The 496-nt window shown below is 56.5% G+C and overlaps 1 protein-coding gene across 1 annotated transcript in view; it reads left to right on the top strand.

Annotated features, from left to right (window-relative positions):
* The window catches only part of LOC103771094 (regulating synaptic membrane exocytosis protein 3-like), a gene marked incomplete at its 5' end in the record, with an annotated part of 1174 nt that extends 800 nt beyond the window's left edge, over window positions 1–374 (top strand). The window contains one exon of the mRNA XM_008938383.1: window positions 162–374. Coding sequence (XP_008936631.1) covers window positions 162–374 — 213 coding nt within the window. The remainder of the gene's footprint in view (window positions 1–161) is intronic.
* Between the last annotated feature and the right edge of the window lie 122 nt (window positions 375–496).

The raw sequence follows: 496 nt of genomic DNA, 5'->3' as shown, positions 1-496 counted from the left end.
ATGATCTTCAAGGTCTCTTCCAACCCAAACGATTCTGTGACCCTTCCTGCTGTCCTCCAGATCTCCTGCCCCTGTCACAGCAGCTCCTTTCTGCCCTTTCCCCCCCAGAACCCCACCCGGGGAGGGGGCAGCTCCCCCCTAACGCCTCCTCTGCCCCACAGGTGATTGTCTGGGGAGATTACGGGCGCATGGACCACAAGTGCTTCATGGGGATGGCCCAGATCGTCTTGGAGGAGCTCGACCTCTCCAGTGTGGTCACGGGCTGGTACAAACTCTTCCCCACCTCCTCGCTGGCCGATTCCAGCATCGGACCTCTGACACGCCGCCTCTCCCAGTCCTCCCTGGAGAGCTCCACCAGCCCCTCCTGCCCCTAGGCAGCGGGTCAGTGGGAGAGGCTGCGAGGGGCAAGAAGACATCCTGACCTACCAAAACTGTTGGTGGATAGCTGTAAATATCCTTTTTTTCTTTTTTTTTTTTTAATTTTTTTTTCTCTTTT

The sequence above is a fragment of the Merops nubicus genome, unplaced genomic scaffold, assembly GCF_000691845.1.
Source record: "Merops nubicus isolate BGI_N331 unplaced genomic scaffold, ASM69184v1 scaffold18744, whole genome shotgun sequence".
In the NCBI taxonomy this organism is placed as follows: domain Eukaryota; kingdom Metazoa; phylum Chordata; class Aves; order Coraciiformes; family Meropidae; genus Merops; species Merops nubicus.
Note: the sequence above shows the minus strand (reverse complement) of the source record. Positions and strands in the feature narration are given on the sequence as shown.